Here is a 22,499-nt window from a genome sequence, read left to right as displayed (position 1 = left end):
TAGTGTGGAAGAGAATGCGTATTCTTTTTCCTGACAGGTTGAGCTTATTCAGTTCAATTCAATTTGAATCATCATTCAACCATTCATGAATACAGCCAAATAAGACAGTGTTACTCTGGGGTCAAAGCGTAAAACACAATACCAACAGTCTCACACATAGCACATATAAGATCGAAAGATTCAGTCACTCAAGTCCAAACTCGAGCCATCCAACGCTAGCAAAACCTGCAGACGACCACAATGGAGATTGTCTTCTGCTGAGTGAACACTGCACCACACCGCCCCTGATGGCATTAGCCCTGACGCCTCTCCTTGGCAGCTGTAAACAAGCAATGTTGCAGCTTGAGGCCTAGTCATGAGGCTCACTGTGCAGAACCCTGCTTACTTCATTGATCTAGGAAAACACAAGTAACCACTGTCTTGTTACTCTTCATAACTTCACCTGAACTGGAATTACAGTAAGTTTACAATCATGTTCGCCAGCCCCTGTAAGGCCATTAGATACCAGGGCACTACTCGCTAATAAGCTTGATTCTTTCATGGCTTGTTTCGAACCTGTACCCTTTTCTTCAGAGTGAATATGAAGTATACTGGGATGCTTGCTACTGCATACCTTAGCAGAAAGACGCTTCCTGCAATCCTTGTTAATTTGTCCTGTACACAAACAACCAAAGCAAACACAATTTTCTTTTAGGAGGCAAACTTCTCCTTATAAACCTTTTTCTCCACCTGAGCACAAATCCAAGTATGTTCACCCTGGCAGAACAGACAAACCTTTTCATTAGTTCCAGGCTCAGTTTTAGCTGTATTTGTCACAGTACCCACAGTAGTAGCAAAGTCGTTTCCTTTAGCTTTAGAATGAATTTGTGGCTTACTTTTGTTCACACCTTTGCTTACTGCAGGTGGTGTAGTATGACATATTTCCATATATCAGGTGTATAGAAATTCTCACTTGTTTTTCAATAAACTCGACTAGGTCAGTGAAAGTAACAGTGAAATCACTGTTGTGATCCTCTGGTAACTGACAGGCAAACCATCTCCATTTTTCCTTAAGCATACTAGGCAAGTTCTTTACAACAATTGACGTATTAATAGGCATGTCTAGCTCTTGCATATATCAAATATCTCCCATTGCATTATAACAACTTCTAAGAAAAGACTGTAGTCTTGAAGAGCTTTCACATCTTCTGATTTGCTATGTGCCAAAAACAGCCTTTTCCATGTAATTCTGTGCTCATTACCAAAATGTTCCTGTAGTAAAGCTCTGGCCTTGAGATATCCTTGCTCTGGGTTGGCTTGCTGGCAACTTTTGACAAGTTCTCAACTTGTTCTCAAGTTCTCAAGTAAACTGGTCGAGGAAATAGAGACAGTCACAATAATAAGCAGTCTTGCCTTCAATGTTACCATTGAAAGCCCTCATAAATGAATGACACTGCAATGGATTTCCATTGAAGATTTGAATCTCTCTTTTAGGCAGAGATGCAATGAGTTGCTGTGGCATCACTAAGCTCATTATTTCCTTTTGCGTTCTTATGACCTCCAGCTGATTATTTGAACTTTTATCATCTGAAACACAAATGTCACCATGCTGTAAAATAATGTTCTCAGTAGCACTTTGTGTTATTGGATATGGCATAGGTTCAGTGCCTCCCTGGTGCAGGCTGACAGTGAACATCCTGAAATACCTCTTATAGGTCCAAACGCAGTTCATAGACATTTGTTCCTCAAATGTATCCACACTGACATCAAGTATGCTGGATTTTCTCTGTGCCGTGCCAGCACAGGAAATCACACAATGGAACTGTCCTGCCCATGTTTACACCCAAATGAGCCCCCTAGTACTTTGGCCATCTTGGCTGCAATTTCTTCCTGCAACTTAATCTGCTCCTTCCTCCTCTGAAGCTGCTCCTCCTGCTCTTCTTTCTGTTTCAATAATTGTTACCATGCAAATAATGCAGCTAAATTAGCCTTCATTTTAATGCATGCAGGCATGGTATCAGACACATAGGATGATCTACTAGCAATAGAACCTGTTGCACGCACAGTCTTCTGGTTGTACGTCATCTTGAAAATCATCAGTTTTATATGTAGTCACAGCATGTTTTGTGGCTTTAGACACATTTTCATTTCCTCCAGCAATGTGACCTTAACATCACATTTGTTTCAACCATTGCTCAGCCTCTGTTGTGACTGTATTAATAACAGTATCAATATTTGCATAGCTTTCAGTTTGTTTATCTTGTTCTGAGATAGGCATTAAAGACAACAGCAAGTTTTGTTGCTCAGCAACATCTTCATGAAGATTTTTTCAATCGCCCAAATGAGACTGGACTCACGAAACATCTTGTTGTTCTTCTGGTAGCAGGAAACTTCTAATTAATGGTATTAAATCATTAATCTTTTTAACAATTTTATTGTAGTTCTTTCAAACATTATCAATTTTAGTTGCCAAAGCTGTTCCAGCTTTAATCCCTCTTTTAGTGTAGACTTCAAGGTCATGTTTCCAGCTTGACTCATGCTGTTTTTCAGGTGCACAAATCAGACATTCGCTTCAGATGTCAACATCTAAGTATCAGTGTTTCAACAGAACCAACCAATGAACTCTTAGGCAAACACCACACCACAGAATTCATAGTCTGCAATGACCATTCCATACTGTGTTCCAAACCCTAACACACAGCATGAATCAACAAAAGGTTCTTTCTTGCCACAAGATGCTCCTAGCTGCAGAACTTGTAATTTTGAAGACATGCTTGAATGCTAATGTTCATTTGGTATAACTGTAGAAATATTTGTTGACAGAACGTAATGGCCAATTCCAACTAACTAATGCAGCTGCTGGCAACCCCCACTGATTGTTATCCTTGCATGACTGCCCGCCGATCAATCTAATAATAATGTTCAAGAAGTTGAAGATATGTATTTGATCCATTATTATTAGCAACTAGCAAAACAATCTAGAAGTGATACAGTTAAGCATAAGTGGTCAACAAAAAAAGTGGTCCCCAGCCCCAAACTGCCCAGAACAAAGCATAAATATGCAACTTATTCCCTTCGCTTTTACCACGCCCCTACTCACATGACTAGTTACCAGAATACACATACATTTTTGTGCAACACATCCTGACAGAACAAAATACAAAATTCCAATGAAGTGCTGTAGCTCTTAAGCTAAAAAGAAAGACGAAGACCCAATGCAGATTGGGGGGCTGTTTTCTCAAGCACTTTCGCTACATCTACGAAAAGCACAATTCCTAATGGCCAGCCATTTTTAATCCTTTCCAGTCCTGATTAATTTCCATAGATACTGTCTGACCTACTGAGTTCCTCTAGTATTTGTGTTTTGTTGTGGGTTTCCAGCAACTGCAGAATCTCTTGTACTCTGAACTTGTTTATAAAGCAAAAGGGAAAAACAGTGAATGATAAAGTGATCTATTTTTGAGATACAAGCAATTTTTTAATATTGTGATGGTCTATTATTTTCCACATGTAGATTAAATTTAAAATTTTAAAGACATTCATTAGACTTGTCAGATAAAAAGACAATGATTTCCATGATACAATACTGTAAAACAGTATTAAAAATCAACTGCAGACTCTACCATACAGTATCACAACCCTACCAAAATTACCGTTCTGAAGAAAACAAAGCAAGTTACACTCAGTGGCTGCTTTATTAGGTACAACTACTCGTTAATGAAAATATCTAATAAGCCTATCACATGGCAGCAACACAATGCAGAATCAGAGGTTCAACTGTTGTCCAGACCCAACAACAGAACTGGGGAAGAAATGTGACCCGAGTGACTTTGACTATGGAATGATTGTTGGTGTCAGACCGGGTGCTTTGACTACTCAGAAAATGCTGATCTGGGACTTTCACACACAAGTTCCTAGAGTTTACACAGACAGGTGCACAAACAAAAATATCCAGTGAGCAGCAGTTCAGTGGGTGAAAAACCCTTGATACTGGATAGAGGTCAGAGGAGAATGGCCAGATTGCTCCAAGCTGACAGAAAGGTGGCAGCGGCCATTTAGCGATAGGAAGCATGAGAAGACATAGCTCACTCAGGATCGCTGAATGAGTACATATGGTATCGATTCACAGTAGTTTGGTGCTTTGAGCAGCAGCCAATCAGTAATTGGGATTGATTGGCAAGAACAAATTAAAATAAAGCAGGGTCAAGTGGAATGGCCATTGTTGTAGCGGAGATTTTGAGGCTTTAGCTCCTCAAAACTTCAGCAAGAAGAGGCTTGAGTGAGAGGAGATGAAAAAGCTGCAGGTAGTATTCTCCTCCAGTTTATTTATTGTTTTCCTTTTTATTTGATCAGTTAGAACAGTGAAAATGCCAGGCATCCCCTACTGTTGAATGCTTTGAGGAATGTGGGCTGGTAGGGAGACATCCAGTGCCCCTGACAAATAGAATCAGAATCAGCGGCATGTGTCATGATATTTGTAAATTTAGTAGCAGCAATTCAATGCAATACATGATGATATAAAGAAAAGAAATAATAAATTGCAGTAAATATATATATAATGAATAAATTAAAAATAGTGCAAAAACAGAAAGAATATATATTTTTTAAAAAGTAAAGTAGCATTTATGGGTTCAATGTCCATTTAAGAATCGTATGGCAGAGGAGAGGAAGCTGTTGCTGAATCGCTGAGTGTGTGCTTTCAGGCTTCTATACCTCCTTCCTGATGGTAACAATGAGAAGAGAGCATGTACTGGGTGAGCTTCTCCCTATAGATGCCACCTGACCTGCTGCGTTCCACCAGCATTTTGTGTGTGTTGCATGTACTGGGTGATGATGGTCCTTAATAATGGACATCACTTTTCAGAGGCACCAATCCTTGAAGATATCTTGGGTACTATGGAGGTTAGTACCCAAGATGGAGCTGACTAATTTTACAACTTTCTGTAGCTTCTTAAGGTCCTGTGCAGTAGCCACCCCACCCCCATAACAGACAGTAATGTAGCCTGTCAGACTGCTTTCCAAGGTACAGGTTTCCCCCGCTATCCGAAGGTACCGCACTCCTATGAAACGGTTTGTAAGTCAGAATGGCATAAAGGGAAGAAGCAATTACCATTAATTTATATGAGAAAAATTTGTGAGTGTTCCCAGACCCAAAAAATAACCTACCAAATCATACCAGATAACACATAAAACCTACACAGCCTATATATGAGTCCTGACGAAGGGTCTCGGCCCGAAACGTCGACAGTGCTTCTCCCTATAGATGCTACCTGGCCTGCTGCATTCCACCAGCATTTTGTGTGTGTTGACAGCCTATATAAATTAGAAATACCTTTTTGCAATCATTGCAGCACTGTCAAGCGTAGCAAAAATCTCATGCAAGCACTCTTGGCAGAAGTGCTCTCAGCGGAAGTACTCTCTCCAGTAACCTTTAAGCTATGAAGTTGCAATTGCCTCAAAAACTGATCAAACTACCCATGACTACCTTTAAATTCCACTTTCGCAAAAATGTCTTTATTCTTTAAGCTATGGCGGCTAGAATGCAGTTCCAGGGCAGGAGCTTGGCTTCTTGGGGTGCGCCCTGCCTTTTTTTGTAAAAACAAAAACACTTCTCCAGTAGCGAAAACACGTAACTAATGCAGGTCTTTCGTAAAAGTGAGGTGCCGTAAAGCGAACATTCGGAAAATGGGGGCCACCTGTACATCTATAGAAGTTTGAGTGTTTTAGTTGACAAATCAAATCTCTTCAAACTCCTAATGAAATAGAGCTGCTGTCTGGCCTTCTTTATAGATGTATTGATATGTTGAGACCAGGTTAGATCCTCAGAGTCTTGACAGCCAGGAAATTGAAATTGCTACACCTACAAATGCACTATACTGTTTGGCCTAATCTCACATCATTATGAGGTAGCCTACAGAGAAGAAGTCATCACCCTGACACAGTGGTGTCAAGAAAACAACCTCTCCCTCAATGTTGCAAAAACAAAGGAGCTGGTTGTGGACTACAGGAGGAATAGAGACGGGCTAGCCCCTATTGACATCAGTGGATCTGGGATTGAGAGGGTGAACAGCTTTAAGTTCCTCAGCATAAATATCACCTAGGATCTCAGGTGGTCTGTATATACTGGCTGTGTGGTGAAAAAGGCACAACAGCGCCTCTTTCACCTCAGATGGTTGAAGAAGTTTGGTATGGGCTCCCAGATCCTAAGAACTTTCTATAAGAGCAGAATTGAGAGCATCCTGACTGGCTGCATCACTGCCTGGTATGGGAACTGTACTCTTCTCAATCGTAGTTCTCTGCAAAGAGTGGTGTGGACAGCCCAGCGCATCTGTAGATGCGAACTTCCCACTATTCAGGACGTTTACAAAGACAGGTGTGTAAAAAGGCCCTAAGGATCATTGGGGACCCAAGTCACCCCCAGCAACAAACTGTTCCAAATGCTACCATCTGTGAAATGGTACCACAGCATAAAAGCCAGGACCAACAGGCTCCAGGACAGCTTCTTCCAATGGGCTATAAGACTGCTTAATTCATGCTAACACAACTGTATTTCTATTGACTGTCCTGTTATACATACTATTTATTATAAATTGCACATTTGGATAGAGATGGAATGTAAAGAATTTTACTCCTCATGTATATGAAGGATGTAAGTAATAAAGTTAATTCAATTCAATCCAATCCAGCAGCAGCTTCTAATACTCTGCATTGAGGAGTTGGAGCTGGAACTCAATAACCTTCCGATCATTCAGTATGCTGAGGGTGTGATAGATAGAACATATAGAGAGGTACATACAAGGTGAAAGGCACAGGAGACTGGGTGACAGTCAGGATTAAATAGCCAGTGCAGCGTATCCCTGAGGTCATCTCCATCACAACAGATGCACCATTTTGGGTACTGTTAGAGGGGGTGGGGGGAGTAGAAGGACCTAGCAGAAGAAAGTCAAAGTGGTCAGGTCTCCAGCACTGAGTCTGGCTCTGTGACTCAGAGGGAAGGGGGAAGAAGACACAAACTGTGAAGATACGGGATTCATTAGTTAGGGAGACAGAAAGGAGATTGTGTGGATGTGGACGAGAACGAGATTCCAGTATGGTACATTGCCCCCCCCCCCCCGGTGCCAGGGTCTGAGACATCTTGGATTGAATCCTCAGCATTCTTAAGTGGGAGGGTGAGCAGCCAGAGGTTGTGGTCCATGTAGATACCAACGACATCTGCATGAAGAGTGATGAGGTGAGTTCAGGGATTTAGGTGCTTAGATAAAGGGCAGCACCTCCAGGGTTGGGATCTCAGGATTGCTACCCATGCCACATGCTAGTGGGGTGGGGTAGGGTGGTTTAAGCTAGAATTGCAGGGGATGGGAACCAGAGTACCAGACCAGATAATGGACAAGTTGTGGAGACATGATGTTAAGATCTCAGACAAAGTCAGGAATCAAAAGGTTGAGCATGATGTGACTAATGTCCTGAGATGCATATATTTCAATGTAAGAAGTATCATAGGAAAGGCAGATGAGCTCAGAGCATGGATCAACACATGGAATTATTAGAAAGACTTGGTTACAGGAAGGGCAGTACTAGTTGCTCGATATTCCGAGATTTGCTATTTTAGACGCAACAGAGGAGGAGTGGCATTACTAGTCAGGAAGAATGTCATGGCAGCTCTCAGTCAGGACAGACTGAAGAACTTGTCCAGTGAGGCCTTGTGTGCAGAAATGTGGAACAAGAAAGGTAACACCACATTAATGGAACTATATTACAGACCACTCAACAGTCCACAGGATTTAGAGGAGAAAATTTATGGAGAGATCACAGACCATTGCAGGGAACATTAGGTTGTTGTAATAGGTGATTTTTAACTTTCCACATATTGACTGGGACTCCCATACTGTAAAAAATTAGATGGGATAGAGTTTGGAAAATGTGTTTAGGGAAGTTTCCTTAATCAGTACACAGATGTCCCACTGAGAGTGCATGAGATACTTGAATGAAACAGGGCAGGTGATAGAAGTTTGTGTAGGAGAACATTTTTGCATTTAGTAATCACAATGACATTAGTTTTAAAGCAAATATGCAAACAAAAATGAGTCTGGTTCTGCAGGTTGAGATTCTAAATTGGAGAAAGGCCAATTCTAATGGTATCAAAAATAATCTGGCAAGTGTGGATTGGAACAGGCTATTTATGCCAAAGGTGTGAGGCCTTCAGAAGTGAAATTTTGAGAGAACAATGCTTGAATGTGCCTGTAAGAATAAAAGGTAAAGTTAGCAGGTTGGATAATCAGAGGCTTTTTCCCAGGGATGAAATGGCTAGCACAAGAGAGCACAGTTTTAAGCTGCTTGGAAGTAGGTACAGAGGAGATGTCAGGGGTAAGTTTTTTTTAAATGCAGAGTGCATGAAATGGGCTGCCGGCGACAGTGGTGGAGGCGGACTGATAGGGTCTTTTAAGATTCTCCTGGATAGGTACATGGAGCTTAGAAAAACAGAGGGCTATGGGTAACCCTCAGTCATTTCTAAAGTAAGTACATGTTCGGCACAGTAATGTGGGCCAAAGGGCCGGTATTGTGCTGTAGGTTTTCTATTTTCTATCTATTTACTCCGGAAGAAAGAATTTTCAAAAAACTTAATAAAATGAAACACTGCAAACAAACTTCTCCACTGCAATTTATCGCATCTTCAACCTACAGGACCAAGATGCAGCATGGACAGATAGACAGAAAGCCAGTTAGAATAATAAGGTATGATCATGTTCCAACTTTTGGAGAAGCAGAGACAGCTTCATTTGTAGGCACTTGGAAAGAGAGAGATGAAGGGAATTTCAGAAAGGAAAAAGGCATATCCTAACTGAGCAGACTTAAATCTAAGATGACTGTCAAACTCTTACTTTATTATGCCCCCACAATTAAATATTCCCACCGCTGCCTGTAAGGAGTTTGTACGTTCTTTCCGTGACCACAGGGGTTTCCTCCCACAGTCCAAAGATATACCAGTTGGTAGTTGAATTGGTTATTATAAATTGTCCTGCGATTAGGCTACTGTTAAATTGGTGGGTTGCAGGACTACACAGCTCGAAGGGCCGGAAAGGCCTATTCCACACGATATCTCAATAATAAATAAATGTCTCCTTTAGTAAACAGTTTAAAGTTCCTGAATAAAATCATTGATCACGTTAATTATAGAGACCATTGGGTCATGGTGCACAACATTCAGCCTGTACAGCCTGCCCTCACACTTCAAATGACACTGGGCCTGAGTCTAAACTGTAGGGTACCTGTATATTTTATCTAATGACTAGAACTATCTAATTATGGTTATAACAGGTGTCTACTGAACAATCCTATGTTTCTTCCCTCTAATACCTCACCAGACAAAAAGCACAGGCTAAAGATGCCAAAGCTTTTTACTATAACTTGAATAAAAGGGACCTATCTTTCAATGCTTGAACTTGAATTCTTTGAATTCTGGGACTCATTGTCAAAGCAAGTATTAATTAATTTTCTTTATTTTATGCCCTGACAAAGATGTGATAACATTGCGCATTAAGTAACAGGACAAGCCACTTCAGCAGACAGCTGAAGGTCAATGGCGCTGAGATGAGATGGCAATCAAACAAGTCAGATCAAGTTAAAGTCATCTGTTTCCCATCCCTGAAACAACCACCAATAGCCTCACATTTTAGTTCTCCTTAAGATTCAGATCTCTGGACCAAGTTTAAATTCTCATACTGCCATTTCATATAAATTTTTCTGCATTAAATATTTAGGCCTACAGATTACTAAATCAGTAATTTAATTCAAACATTGCATCCTTGCTTTTGACTGAATCAAATCTTTAACTTATTATTTCATGTAAATGTAGCACTGAATTATAATAATAGAAAGGTGGACAAGATCACTTCAAGAGTCACTTCAAGTCATGGCAAAGTCAGCATTCTCCTATCAGCATGTACACCCATAAATAATGATGCACTGTGACCCTAAAGCAGTGGATTTGTACCATCTTATGCCTTTTGTAAACTTCTGCTGGCTTCATTAGTTAAAGCTCTGCTGACATAGGTATTAGGCTTTCATTATTATTCCTGAAGTGTTCTTACAAGAAATCACATTTGGGGATTCTAGATTTTTCAGCGTAAATCTTCAAAGGTTTCTGTGTAGATCTGTTAAATTTTAAGTCAAGAAATAGGTTGTATTTTGCTTTGCAAATGCTCAGAAAATTTCAGCATAATTTTAAACATATTATAAAATGAACAAGATTCCAATTCATGAGACAAATGAGTGACAATAGTCTATGGAATTATTTAACTCCTGAGCAGCGTGAGAGGTTGAAGTGATCTGCAGCTTAAATACTTCATTGCATATACTAGAGAGGACAAATTTTGACTTTGTGGTAATTAAATTATTCTAGATAATTAAACAAATTAAAGTTTCACAGTCCACATTAATCGGATTCCTTTAGATCACATAGTCAATGACCATGATCTTCTTTCCCAACAACGCAGTGACAGAACCTCAATGTTCTGCGCTACATTGACAACTGCTTTGGTGCTGCTTCATGTACTCATCCTAAACTCATCAATTCATCAACTTCACTTCCAACTTGCCCCCGCTCTTAAATTCACAGCCCATTTCTGACACCTCTCTCTCCTTTCTCAATCTGTCTCCATCTCTGGAGACAAACTGTCCACTGATACTTTTATAAACCTACCGAATCTCTTAGCTATCTTGACTGTGTCTCTTCCCACCCTCTCACCTGTAGAAATGCCATTCTCCTTTCTCAGTTCCTTAATCTCTGCCGCATCTGTTCCCAGGATAAGGCTTTCCTTTGCAGAACATCAGAGATAACCTCCTTCTGCAAAGAACGGGGATTCCCTTTCTCCACCGTTGATGTTGCCCTCACCCACATCTCCTCCATTTTCCGGACATACGCCCTCAACCCATCTTCCCACCACCTTAACAGGCATAGAGTTTCTCTTTCCTTACCTACAATCCCATGAGTCTCCACATTCAGCATACCTCTGCTTCATCCACAACAAGCAGTTTTTCCCAGTGGCCAACTATTTTAATTCCAATCCCATTCCAACATGTTGATCCAAGGCCTCCTCTACTCCCACAATGAGACCACTCTCAGGCTGAGGGACCAAGACCTCATGTGCTATCTGGTAGTCTCCAACCTGATGGCATGAACATTTATTTCGCCAACTTTGGGTAAGTTTTCCCCCTTCTCTTTCCCCCTTCTTCCACTCTGGCTCACAGCTTACCTTTTCTCTTCTTCTTACCTGCCTATCAGCTTCCCCCAGTGCCCTCCTCCCTTCCGTTCTCCCCTGGTCCACTCTCCTCTCCTATCAGGTTCTTTCTTCAGCGCTTTACCTTTTACACCTATCACCTCCCAGTTTCACTTCATCCCCTCTTTCCTAATCCAAACATCTTCCCCCCTCACTTGGCTTTGCCTGTCTGACTTCTTTTCCCTTCCTTTACAGTTCTGATGAAGGGTATTGGCTGAAAATGTCGACTGTTTATTCATTTCCATAGATGCTGCCTGACCTGCTGAGTTCCTCCAGAATTTTTTTTATTCCTTTAGTTTTCCAACACCTGCTCAATCTTGTGTATGATTTGCTCTGCACTCCACATTTAAAAATCCTAATAAAAATCAATTTAAAACCCTTGAAAGACAATTACTTTTCAGCATACGATTAACAATGGATTATTCAAGAAGTTGCCTTTTGCGCTATAACTTTAAAACTTCATTTTTTATTAAGTTTGGCTCATACTACTTGTACCTGATGATGTCGTGCAAAGCTCATCGAGCCTTTACAAACTTTAGATAGATTAACATGCCATATAAATCCAAAATCTGTGTCACCTACAAATAGCTTAGATTCATGAAGCTCCACAAGTATAATCTCCAAGACATCAACACTAATGCATATTCAAGTTGCTGTTTCAGTAGCTCCCTGATGCCAACAAATAAAAGTCAACCAGGGACTTGGTTTATATTTAATTCCCATCATTCTTTCAGGCATTACAAACCAGATCATAATTTATTGCATGAAAAAGAATTTTCTTTTGCCCTCTGGTTCTTTGCCAATTATCTTAAATTAGTGTCGTCTTTTTTCCAACTCTGGAGAAGAATTCTTACTTTATCGTAGCAAAATCCCTCTTAAGACTCTCCTAACCTCCTCTACACTAAAGAAAATACTCTGTTCTCTATTTCTCTCTACTTAACGGAAGTTCCTCATCCCCAGTTATGACATAGAAAGCCAAAGATTCCACAGGCTATTTAAAAGACAACAAAGCAGCTTTTATGAATTTCCTACTAGCTCAAAAGATTTGTGTGAAAACTACAATTACTAGCCCACAGATACAGCCTGTAAGGGAAGCAACCAAGTGGATTGCTTATTAGTATCAGACTTATTGAATGCTGTTACACCTTGTAAGTGTGAGTATTCCATTTACACTTCACTTATGCAATTTAGGTTAAAAGCATTTAAATGAACTGCTCACTATTCCAGTGTCTAGGTACCATAATATGTATGGGCAATTACAAATGAAGTAACAAGTTACAGATGAAGGGAAGCTAGCCAATAATACCCAGACTTTAGGGTAAAAAAAGAGGCAAGAGTGGATTCGAACCACTGGAAAATGACACTGGAGAGGTAGTAATGGGAAGGGAACTTTGTATCAGTTCTCTCTATAGAGGTCAATACCAAATGCCAGAAATGCGAAAGTGTGAGAGGGCAGAAGTAAGTGGTGCTTGGGAAGATGAAGGGTCTGAAGGTAGATAAGTCGCCTGAACCAGATGGACTGCATCTGAGAGTTCTGAAAGAGGTAGCTGAAAAGATTGTGGAGGCATTAGTATTGATCTTTCAAGAATCACTAGATTCTGGAATGGTTCTGGAAGTCTGGAAAATTGCAAATGATACTCCACTCTAAGAAGGAGGGAGGCAGAAGGAAGGATATTGTCGGCCAGTTAGCCTGAATTCAGTGGTTAGGAAGATATTGCAATCCATTACAGTACTAAGAATAAGGTTTTGAGGTACTTAGAGGCACATGATAAAATAGACCAAAGTCAGTATGGTTTCCTTAATGGGAAAACTTACCTAACAAATCTGTTTGAATTCTTTGAGGATACAACAAGCAGGATAGACAAATGAGAATCAATGGCTGTGGTTCATTTGGATTTTCAGAAAGCCTTTGACAAGGTGCCACACGAGGCTGCTTAACAAGATAAGAGCCCATGGTATTACAGGAAAAATACTAGCATGTACAGAAAGATTGGCTGACTGGCAGGAGGCAAAGAGTGGGAATAAATGGGGCTTTTTCTGGTTTGCTGCCAGTGACTAGAGGTGTTCTGCTGGGGTCAGGATTTGAACTGCTTCTTTTTTACATTAATGTCAATGATTTGAAATTGATAGCTTTGTGGTTAAGTTTACAGACAATACGAAGATAGGCAGAGAGGCAGACAGTGTTGAGGAAGAAGAGTCTTCAAAACTTAGATTGGGAGAATGGTCAATGAAGTGGCAGATGGAATATACTGCATCTTATAAAGTATTCAGCACCCAAAACTATTTTCACGTTACTGTCTCGTTTTCTAAGTTTAAAACTGCATACCGAAGGAAGATTTTTGAGCTAATCTGCAAAGCATTGTGTATTATGTCAGATCAAAAATTCCAGAACCTGTCAATAATTTACCAAAAATTAAAAACCAAAATTGTGAAGCTAAAAGTGTTCATCCCCTTTGTAATCACTACACTAACTTTCCTCAGGTGCAGTATTGTATATTACTTACGTACTCACCCAAATTGTTGATATAGAATTGAATTCAATTAGTTCCTAAGAATACCCCCCGCTTGAAAGATCCAACAGTGTGGTAGACTTTCAACAGACCAAACTAAAATGTAGACAGAACAGCATTCAAGTCAAGCCAGGGAAATGATAATAGGTAAGTATATATCTGGTGAAGGGTACAAAACAAAGGTACTGAACACAATTCAAGAACTCAGTGCAGCCCATCATGAAAAAGTGGAAAAATATGAAATCACAGCCACACTGCCTAGCCCGGTCAGGCTGCTCCTCTAAACTTAGTTGCCAGAGAAGAATGGTACTTCTAAGAGAGGCTACTGTGACACCAACAGTCACTCTAAGTGAGCTGCAAAAGTTAGTGGCTGCAACTGGAAATAGGTTCACGGCACCACAATCTCTAAGGCCTTGCACAAAAAGGGTAATTATGCAAAAGTGGTAAGGTAGAAGCCCTGGCTAAAAAAAGCACACCCTTGCCCATAAAGACTTTGCGAAGCGTCACTTAGAAGATACCGCAAAGATACGACAGAAGGTCTTGCAGTTGGATGAGACTAAAGTGGAACTTCTTGGCCTCAACACTAAGCAGTGCATGTGACGTAAATCCAATACTGCACATCAAGCAGGTAACACCGTCCCTACTGTAAAGTATGGCAGAAGTAGTGTCAGGCTAAGGAGATACTTTTTAGTAGCGAGGTCAGATTTAATCTGATCAGATGCATTGGTCATGATCTTTCAAGAATTACTTATTCTGGCATGGTCTCAGAGGACTGGAAGATTGCAAATGTCGCTCCACTCTTTAAGGAAGGAAGGAAGGCAAAAGGAAGGAAATTATAGGCCAGTTAGCCTAACCCTCAGTGGTTGGGAAAGTGTTAGTCTATTATTAAGGATGAGGTTTTGAGTACTTGGGAGACTAATGATAAAATAAGTCAAAGACAGCACGGTTTATGTAAAGGGAAATCTTCCCTGACAAATCTGTTCTTCGAAGTAGTAACAAGCAGGATGGACAAAGGAAAGGCAATGGATGTCATTTAGCTGAATTTTCAGAAGGCATTTGGTAAGGTGCCACAGGAAGGTTGCTTAACAAGATAAATTTCTAGGGCGTTACAGGAAAGATACTGGCAAAGATAGAGGAATGGCTGACAGTAGGAGGCAGCAGGTGGAAATAAACAGGGCCTTTTCCAGTTAGCTGCCAGTGACTAGTGGTGTTCCTCCGAGGTCAGTATTGGGACTGCTACTTTTCATATTGTTTGTCAATGATTTGGATAATGGAAATGATGACTTTGTGGCAAAGTTTGCGGATGATATGAAGTAGGTGGAGGGGTAGGTAGTGCTGAGGAAGCAATGCAACTGCAGCAGGATTTAGACAAATTGGAAGAATGGGCAAAAAAGTGGCAGATGGAATACAGTGCTGGGAAATGTTTGATAATATGTTTTGGTACAAGGAACAATAGTGCAGATTATTATCTAAATGGGGAGAAGATTCAAACATCAGAGGTGCACCAGAACTTCGGAGTCCTCGTGCAAGATTCCCAGAAGGTCAATTTACAGGTTCAGAGTGTGGTAAAGAAGGCAGAAGCAATGTTAGCATTTAGTTCAAGGGGAATAGAATATAAAAGCAAGGAGGTACTACTGTACCTTTATAAGACACTAGTCAGGTTGCACTCGGAGTATTGGGCCCTATATCTCAGAAAGGATGTGTTGTCTTTGGAGAAAATCCAGAGGAGATTCATGAGAATGATTCTGGAATGAAGGTGTTAACATATGTGGAGCATTTAGCAGCTTTGGGTCTGTACTCACTGGAATTTAGAAGAACGCGAGGGGGTGGGAGTGATCTAATTGAAGCGGACCAAATGTTGAAAGGACTAGATCGGGTGCATCTGGAGAGGATATTTCATATGGTGGGGGTATCCAGAATTAGAGGATAGAGCCTCAAAACTAGGGGCGACCTTTTAGAACAGAGGTAAGGAGGAGTTTTTTTAAGCCAGAGAGTGGTGAGTCTGTGGAATGCTCTGCCACAGACTGCGGTACAAGTCAAGTCTGTGGGTATATTTAAGGCAAAAGTTGATAGTTTCCTGATTGGTCAGAGCATCAAAGAATATGATGAGAAGGCAGGTGTATGTGGTTGGGTGGGATCCAGGATCAGCCATAAGCAAACTCGATGTGCTGAATGGCCCAATTCTGCTCCTATGTCTTATGGTCAGGGTCAAAGAATACTGCTAAATACAGAGAGATCCTGGATGAAAACCCATTAGCCTCTGCCAGAAAGCTTAAACTAGGGAGGAAGTCCGTCTTTCAACAGGACAATTACCAAAAGCTCACTGCCAGAGCAATCATAGAGTGGCTTCAAATGAAGAAAGGTGATGTCTTTGAGTGATTCAGTTGGAGTCCTGACCTTAACCTGATTGAATATCTCTGGGAAGACCTCAAGATTGCTGTCCATCGCTGCTCACCAACAAACCTGGCAGAGCTTGAACGATTTTGCAAGAACAAATAGGCAAATCATGCTCCATCATGTTGTGCAAAGCTAATAGAGACTTATCCAAAAAGAACACTAGCGGTAATAGCTCCAAGAGGTGGTTCAACTAAGTACTGGGCAAAGGGGGATGAATACTTCTGAACTTCTAACAATTCCATTTTTGAATTTTTGTTTTTCTTGCTTTACAGTCTTCCATGTTTTTTGGGCTCTACTGTGAAAAATGAAGCATGTGATTCATAAATAAACAAACTCAGTTAAATCAATCACAATCCCTTGTTGTAATACTCATTTATGTAAATGAAGGATTGGGGGCTTAATACTTTTACAAGGCACTGTAGCTCAGGGAAGTGTATGGTCGTGCACTTTGGTAGAAGAAATAAGGGTGTAGACTATTTTCTAAACGGAGAAAATTCAAAATTCAGAAGTGCAAAGAGACTTGGGAGTCTTTGTGCAGGATTCCTTGAAGGTTAACTTGCAGGTTGAGTCATTGATAAGGAAGGCAAATGAAACCTTAGCATTTTTTTTTGAGAGGACTAGAATATAAAGACGCAATGCTGAGGCCTTATAAGGCATTGGTCGGAATGTGCTTGGAGTATTGTGAGCAGTTTTGGGCTGCTTATCTAAGAAAAGACGTGCTGGCATTGGAGAGGGTCCAGAGGAGGTTCATGAGAATGATTTTGGGAATAAAAGAGTTCACATATGAGGAGCATTTGATGGCTCCGTGCCTGTATTCCCTGGAGTTTAGAAGAATTGGGGGGGGGGGGGGGGGGGAAGAGAATCTCATTGAAACTTGTTGAATATTGAAAGGTCTGGATAGAGGGGATGTAGGAAGATATTTATAGCGGGTGAGTCTAGGACCAGAGGACACAGACTCAGACTAGAGGGATATCCATTTAGAACAGCGATGAGGAAGAATTTCTTTAGCTATAGGGTAGTGAATCTATGGGATTTGTTGAATATATTTAAATCGATCAGTTCTTGATTGGTCAGGGCATCAAAAGTTATGGGAAGAAGGCAAGAGAACAGGGTTGAGAGGGATAATAAATCAGCCATGATGAAATGGCATAGCAAATCTGCTCCTATTTCATATGGTTTAAATCCATATTAATGCTAACTCTCAAGATACTGGTGAGGGAGGCCTCAGTGATGGCAATGACACTGAAGCAGCAAAGGGAATTGGTTAGATTCCCTCCTGTTGTGAATGGGCTGCACAAGTGAAAGTGATGGCCTGCACCATACCAGCTTAAGGTTATATATCATCCTGACCCCACTGCATCTGGATATGGACAAAATCATTAGTTAAGGCACAGATGGAGGAGACTGCTGTGCCTTACTTAATGACCAACAGTCCCATTTTGGATCCTATGACAGAAGATGGTCATTGATGAAACAACTTAAAAGTTACTTCAGTCAAGAGTACTACAAGAAAGTTCCCATTAAAGTACTTTACAGTTAAAGTGTTTTACATTTCAGCTGAAGCAAACAAGTACATCTTTCAATAGGACAATGACCGAAAGCACAGTGCTAGAGCAACCATGGAGTGGTTTCAAATTAAGAAAATTGATTTCCTTGAGTAGTTCAGTCAGAGTCCTGACCTTAACCCAATTGAACATCTCTGTCAAGACCTCGATTATTGTCCACCACTGCTCACCAACAAACCTGGCAGAGCTTGAACAATTTTGCAAGAATGAATGGGCTAATCTTGCTTCATCACGTTGTGCAAAGCTAATAAAATACATCCAAAAAGACTACTGGTTGTAATAGCTCCGAGAGGTGGCTCAACTAAGTACTGAGCAAGGGGGGAAGGGTTGCCTATTTTCTAATTGGTGAGAAAATCCAAAAACTTGAGGTGCAAATGGTCTTGGGATTCCTTAAATGTTAATTTGCAGGTCAAGTCTGTGGTGAGGAAGGCAAATGCAATGTTAGCATTCATTTCAAGAGGACTAGAATATAAAAGCAAGGATGTACTGTTGAGACTTTGTTGAGAGTAAAGTACTGGTGAGGCCTCACTTGGAGTATTGTGAGCAGTTTTAGGCCCCTTATCTTAGAAATGATGTGCTGAAACTGAAGAAGGTTCAAAGGAGGTTCACGAAAATGATTCCAGGATTGAATGGTTTGTCACATGAAGAGGGTTTGATAGCTCTGGGCCTGTATTAACTAAAATTCAGAAGAATGAGGGGTGAACTCATTGAAAGCTATCAAATGTTGAAAGGCCTTGGTCGAATGGATGTGGAGAGGATATTTCCATGGATGATGAATCTAAGACCAAAGGGGAGAGCCTAAGAATAGAGGGGCGTCTTTTTGGAAAGATGATGAGGAGGAATTTCTTTAACCAGATAGTGGTGAATCTGTGGAATTCTTTGCCACAGGCAGCTGTGGAAGCCAAGTCTTTACGTATATTTGCAGCAATGATTGACAGATTCTTGATTGGTCAGGATATGAAGGGACACCTGGAGAAGGCAGCGGAATGGTGCTGAAAAGGTAAATTGAATCAATCATGATGAAATGACAGAGCAGACTTGAGGAGCCAAATAGCCTAATTCTGCTCTTATATCTTAAAGTCTTCCAACTTTGCAAAGAAACATTTCAAATATTATAGAATTTCCAGTCTTTCATTTGACAAAGCAAAAAACAACAATTAGTAGTGTCACAATAAGGGCTATAACAGTGAAACAATTTCAAATGTATAACAATTCACTTTAGGATCAAGAAAAAACAATCTTACCCAAGTACTCCATTAACTGCTCTGCTGTTATAATTTCGATCATGGGTGGTAATTTAATCTACAGTAAAAATGGACATTCATAAATCAAATGTAATACAGAAACTTTACATTTATATAGCATCTACTAAAATATCACATCCAAAAAGTGCTATAGGTTAAGTGAAAACAACAAGAGTATCTTAAAAGAAAGACACAAGAACTCTCTACCTTCCAGCCTCACACATTATGCACTTCCCCACTTTCTTCACCCACCACAGGCAAGAACGCCTTTAGCCATTCTCCAAATTAGCCAAGCTCCAAATCTGAGTGCATCAATGCATTGTAGCCCGGAGAATAGGAAGGTAGTAAGGGCTAGGACACACAGAGATTTGAATATGAAGAATAGGATTTTTAAACTGATGCCGAAACAAAGCAAGGTTTTTGTCTTAACGATGAGTGCAAGAATGGTGTCAGATAAATTGGCATCACTATATTATCAAGAAACTTTCAACACTATAAATTATACCTTCCATGCCAAAAGAAGAACGTTCATGATCGCAAGTAGAGGACAAGGGCCATTTTCATTCTGTGTAATAATGGGCGTGTTTTCTGTTTTCCATTTGATCCACTTTATATGATAAACTGACTGTCCGGGGAATCTTTCCTTTGAACCAGATGGCTTGGCAACACCATCCTTGTTATTATTCTCTTCGCTCTGTAAAGTGAGAGCCAGGCCTCGATCTTCAGTCCCCTCACTATTAAGATCAGAACTGGGACAAGAGTTCAAATTAGAAAAGGACTCGAGAGAGTCGATGCTTCGCGATTCGCCAGGCAAGCTTTGGTCACTGGCGCTGTGGTTCTTGTCACAGTCGGGAGTTTCAATCGGGCTACATTCCTCCTGCGGTTGATGATCCGTGGGCTGTAGAGCAAGGCCGGGCAGAGCATCCTTCCTCGGGCCGGTTGTAGCCCCCTCACTCACTTCGCTCATCTTGTTTACCAAGTTCTGCAGAGGGCCATCCCTGACTTTTTCTTCCCGGCCGGGCGTGCCCTCCACCTCTCCCTCATTCTCCTCCCGCTGCGGCGGTGCCGCGCCGTTCGAGCACGGAGCATCAGTCCGGGCAGCGGCCCTTCGCTGAGCGGGGACGGCCGCGCGTCTCGAAGCCGCTGCCCCGGCCCCGGCCCCGGCCCCCAGACTCTCCGTGCCCTTCGGCCGCTCGCCGCTGCCATCGCCCCTGGCAACGGCCGGCCCCGCTCCCACTCCCTCCACGGCCACGCCGTCGCCCCGTTCGGCACCGGCATTACTTTCCATGTGTTTCCAGGCAGGGTGCGTGGGTGGGGGGAGAGGGAGGGAAAAGGGAGGGAAAGGAGAGGAGGGAGTGTCGAGGTGTTTACATAGAAGAAGCTTCCAGCCGCTGACAGGCAGCCGCCATGACACTGCCAGCAGCCCGTGACGTCAGACCCCCGCGTGCCACTCTCCGCCCAGCCGCTCCGCCGGGCCCCGAGATTTGCTGCTGAACTGCCATTCTCATTTTTATTTAAATTGCAAACAAAAAGCATGCAGAAAGTGGTTAGAGTCTATTTAACGTGCACTCAACCTCTTTCGTTGTCTTCTGCAAAATGCTGAGAAAAGTGTTTGCAACAGCATCAATATCTGACATTTGTTCCTGGAGAGATTTCTGTGTTTCATAATTCTGACGACAGAGAGGATTACGGTCTTTCTCTTTAATGCGATAACATGAAAACAAAGGAACACTATCTGGCAGGAAATTGAGATCAGGGATTGTAAGCATGCGCTGTGGTGACCACGCCTATATTCTTAAAGCGGGATTAAAGGTAAACTGCATCAAGAAATGTTGTGGAGCTAAAGTTTAGCTACTCGTGATGACGCAATGGCACCTTAATAATAAAAAAGTTGAACTGCGTTGAATCGTAGCTCAGTGTGGGCAGGACATGAGAAAGTTGAAATGAGACTCCCTCCCCCAACCCCGCCCAGAAAACTCAGCATATTTTAACGTTATCCTCTGATTTAACCTGTAACCAAGGCCGATCATTCAGAAGGATGCAAAAAAAAATCGTGCGGCATCATTTGGGAAAATTACAAACATCTGGAAACGATCTCAGTGTTGTTTGTGGGAGCTGTCAATGTACAAATTGGTTGCCATGTTTCCTACACCAGACACTAGAATGCTACAGCACAGTACAGGCCCTTCAGCCCTTGATGTTGTGCCAACCCATATATTTCTTTAAAAAAAGTACTAAACCCACTCTTCTCTGTAACCCTCTATTTTTCTTTCACCCCTGTGCCTGTCCAAGAGGCTCTTAAATACCCCTAATGTTCTAGCCTCCACCACCATCCCTGGCAAGTCATTCCAGGCACCCACAACCCTCTGAGTAAAATAATTACCCCTGATGTCTCCCCTAAACTTCCCTCGCTTAACTTTGTACATATGCTCTCTGGTGTTTGCTATTCATGTCCTGGGAACTGACTATCCACCCTACCTATGCCTCTCATAATCTTGTAGACCTCTATCAAGTCCCCTCTCATCCTTCTACACTCCAAAGAAAAAAGTCTTAGCTCTTCTAACCTTGCCTCATAAGACATGTTTTCCAATCCAGGCAACATCCTGGTAAATCTCCTCTGCACCCTCTCCATAGCTTCCACATCCTTCTTATAATGAGGTGACCAGAATTGAACACAATACTCTAAGTGTGATCTCACCAGAGATTTGTAGAGTTGCAACATGACCTCTCTACTCTTGAACTCAATCCCCCGTTAATGAAGCCTAGCATCCCATAGGCTTTCTTAACTATCCTACCAAGTTGTGCAGCGACCTTGAGGGATGTATGGATTTGAACCCCAAGGTCTCTTTGTTCATCCGCACTCTTAAGTAATTGACCATTAACCCTGTACTCAGTCTTCTGGTTTGTCCTTCCAAAATGCATCACCTCACACTTGTCCAGATTGAACTCCATCTACCACTTTTCTACCCAACTCTGCATCCTGTCTATATCCTCTTGCAACCTTCGACAACCTACAGCTCCATCCACAACTCCTCCAATCTTCGTGTCATCCGCAAACTTACTCACCCATCCTTCTGCCTCTTCATCCAAGTCATTTACAAAAATCACAAAGAGCAGGGGTCCCGGGACAGATCCCTGCGGCACTCCACTAGTCACTGACCTCCAGGCAGAATACTTTCCTTCCACTACTGCCCTCTGCCTTCCTCCTGTAAGCCAATTTTTTAATCCAAATGCCAAGGTTCCACTGATCCTATGCCTCATGACTTTCTGGATGAGTCTCTTGTGGGGGACCTTGTCAAATGCCTTGCTAAAATCCATGTAGACCACATCTACCACCCTACCCTCATCAACTTCTTTTGTTACCTCTTCAGAAAACTCTATTAGGCTCATGAGGCATGACCTTCCCTTCGCAAAGCCATGTTGACTGTCCTTGAGTAGGCTGTACTTCTCCAAGTGCTCATAGATCCTATCCTTAAGAATCCTTTTCAATAGTTTGCAGACCACCAACGTAAGACTCACTGGTCTATA

At 41.6% G+C, this 22,499-nt stretch overlaps 1 protein-coding gene across 4 annotated transcripts in view; it reads right to left on the bottom strand.

Moving 5' to 3' along the window:
* Positions 1–20,668, bottom strand: part of mindy2 (MINDY lysine 48 deubiquitinase 2) — an 85,134-nt gene extending 64,466 nt beyond the window's left edge. For 3 of the 4 annotated variants that reach the window (XM_073032926.1, XM_073032928.1, XM_073032927.1), the window contains exons 1-2: positions 19,477–20,668; positions 18,972–19,029 (exon numbers count right to left, since the gene is read on the bottom strand). In XM_073032926.1, coding sequence (XP_072889027.1) covers positions 18,972–19,029; positions 19,477–20,259 — 841 coding nt within the window. In that variant the 5' untranslated portion in view covers positions 20,260–20,668. The remainder of the gene's footprint in view (positions 1–18,971; positions 19,030–19,476) is intronic. The other variant, XM_073032925.1, reaches the window with a different exon arrangement.
* Between the last annotated feature and the right edge of the window lie 1,831 nt (positions 20,669–22,499).

The sequence above is a fragment of the Hemitrygon akajei genome, chromosome 30 (assembly GCF_048418815.1).
Source record: "Hemitrygon akajei chromosome 30, sHemAka1.3, whole genome shotgun sequence".
NCBI classification, from domain to species: Eukaryota; Metazoa; Chordata; class Chondrichthyes; order Myliobatiformes; family Dasyatidae; genus Hemitrygon; species Hemitrygon akajei.
Note: the sequence above shows the minus strand (reverse complement) of the source record. Positions and strands in the feature narration are given on the sequence as shown.